The 765-nt window shown below is 65.4% G+C and overlaps 1 protein-coding gene across 1 annotated transcript in view; it reads left to right on the top strand.

Moving 5' to 3' along the window:
- Window positions 1–48: 48 nt before the first annotated feature.
- Window positions 49–765, top strand: part of LOC104992103 (transcription factor E4F1-like) — a gene marked incomplete at its 5' end in the record, with an annotated part of 5,214 nt that continues 4,497 nt past the window's right edge. The window contains 2 exons of the mRNA XM_010844858.1: window positions 49–212; window positions 429–499. Coding sequence (XP_010843160.1) covers window positions 49–212; window positions 429–499 — 235 coding nt within the window. The remainder of the gene's footprint in view (window positions 213–428; window positions 500–765) is intronic.

Below are 765 nucleotides of genomic sequence, written 5' to 3' on the forward strand. Positions count from 1 at the left end.
GTGGGCAGGGCTGGGACCTCTGCTGCCCATGCCCGTCTGCTGTCCCAGGAGCGGGGCCTGGCTGAGGAGGAGCTGGGGCCCTGTGCGCGCCTTCCCAGGGCAGGGCCTGCCGGAGGAGCGAGCATTGGGCACCAGGCCCCGCCCTGCCCGGAAAGGGGAGCCAGAGCCTGGCAGCCCTGGGGGACTGCTGGGCCTTGGGGCAGCTTCGCTTTGTGCACAGACCACGAGCTGGCTGCTCTCCCCTGCTGTGTCCCCAGACTCTCTGCCCTGGTCCTTCCAGAATCTTCCCCACTTTTCTGCCAGCCCCCACCCCGGCCCCAGTGCCTGCTCCCCACCCACCGTCAGCTCTGGAGGGTCAGGCTGGGGTGCGTGTGGGCGCCCCAGCTCAGCCCCAACCTGCTGCCTGACCCTGGCTGTCACCTCCCTAGCGCTTCCTCCCTCCAGCAATTCCCACCCTGATTCCCACACGGCTTTGGCTTTTAAGAGCGTGCAATGCCAAGTAAGGCTCTTTGATGGCTTTTTTAAAGCCGAAGTATCTCATTGATGTGCAGGAGGGGAGGGGGCATTGGGAGGTCTGGATAGGGTCACATGCTCCTTTACAGGGGACAGGGAGCGTGCTGCTGGGCCATTCAAAGGGCAGCCTGAGGGGCCCGGTGGCTGGGTGTGAGCGTGGCAGCAGAGAGGCTGGGTTGGCCTGATGCCACTGGAGGTGGGGAAGGGAATGGGCAGGGGCTGTGGCAGTACGCGAGTCGATAGCTGGACAGG

The sequence above is a fragment of the Bison bison genome, unplaced genomic scaffold (assembly GCF_000754665.1).
Source record: "Bison bison bison isolate TAMUID 2011002044 unplaced genomic scaffold, Bison_UMD1.0 scf7180017848286, whole genome shotgun sequence".
NCBI lineage: Eukaryota > Metazoa > Chordata > Mammalia > Artiodactyla > Bovidae > Bison > Bison bison.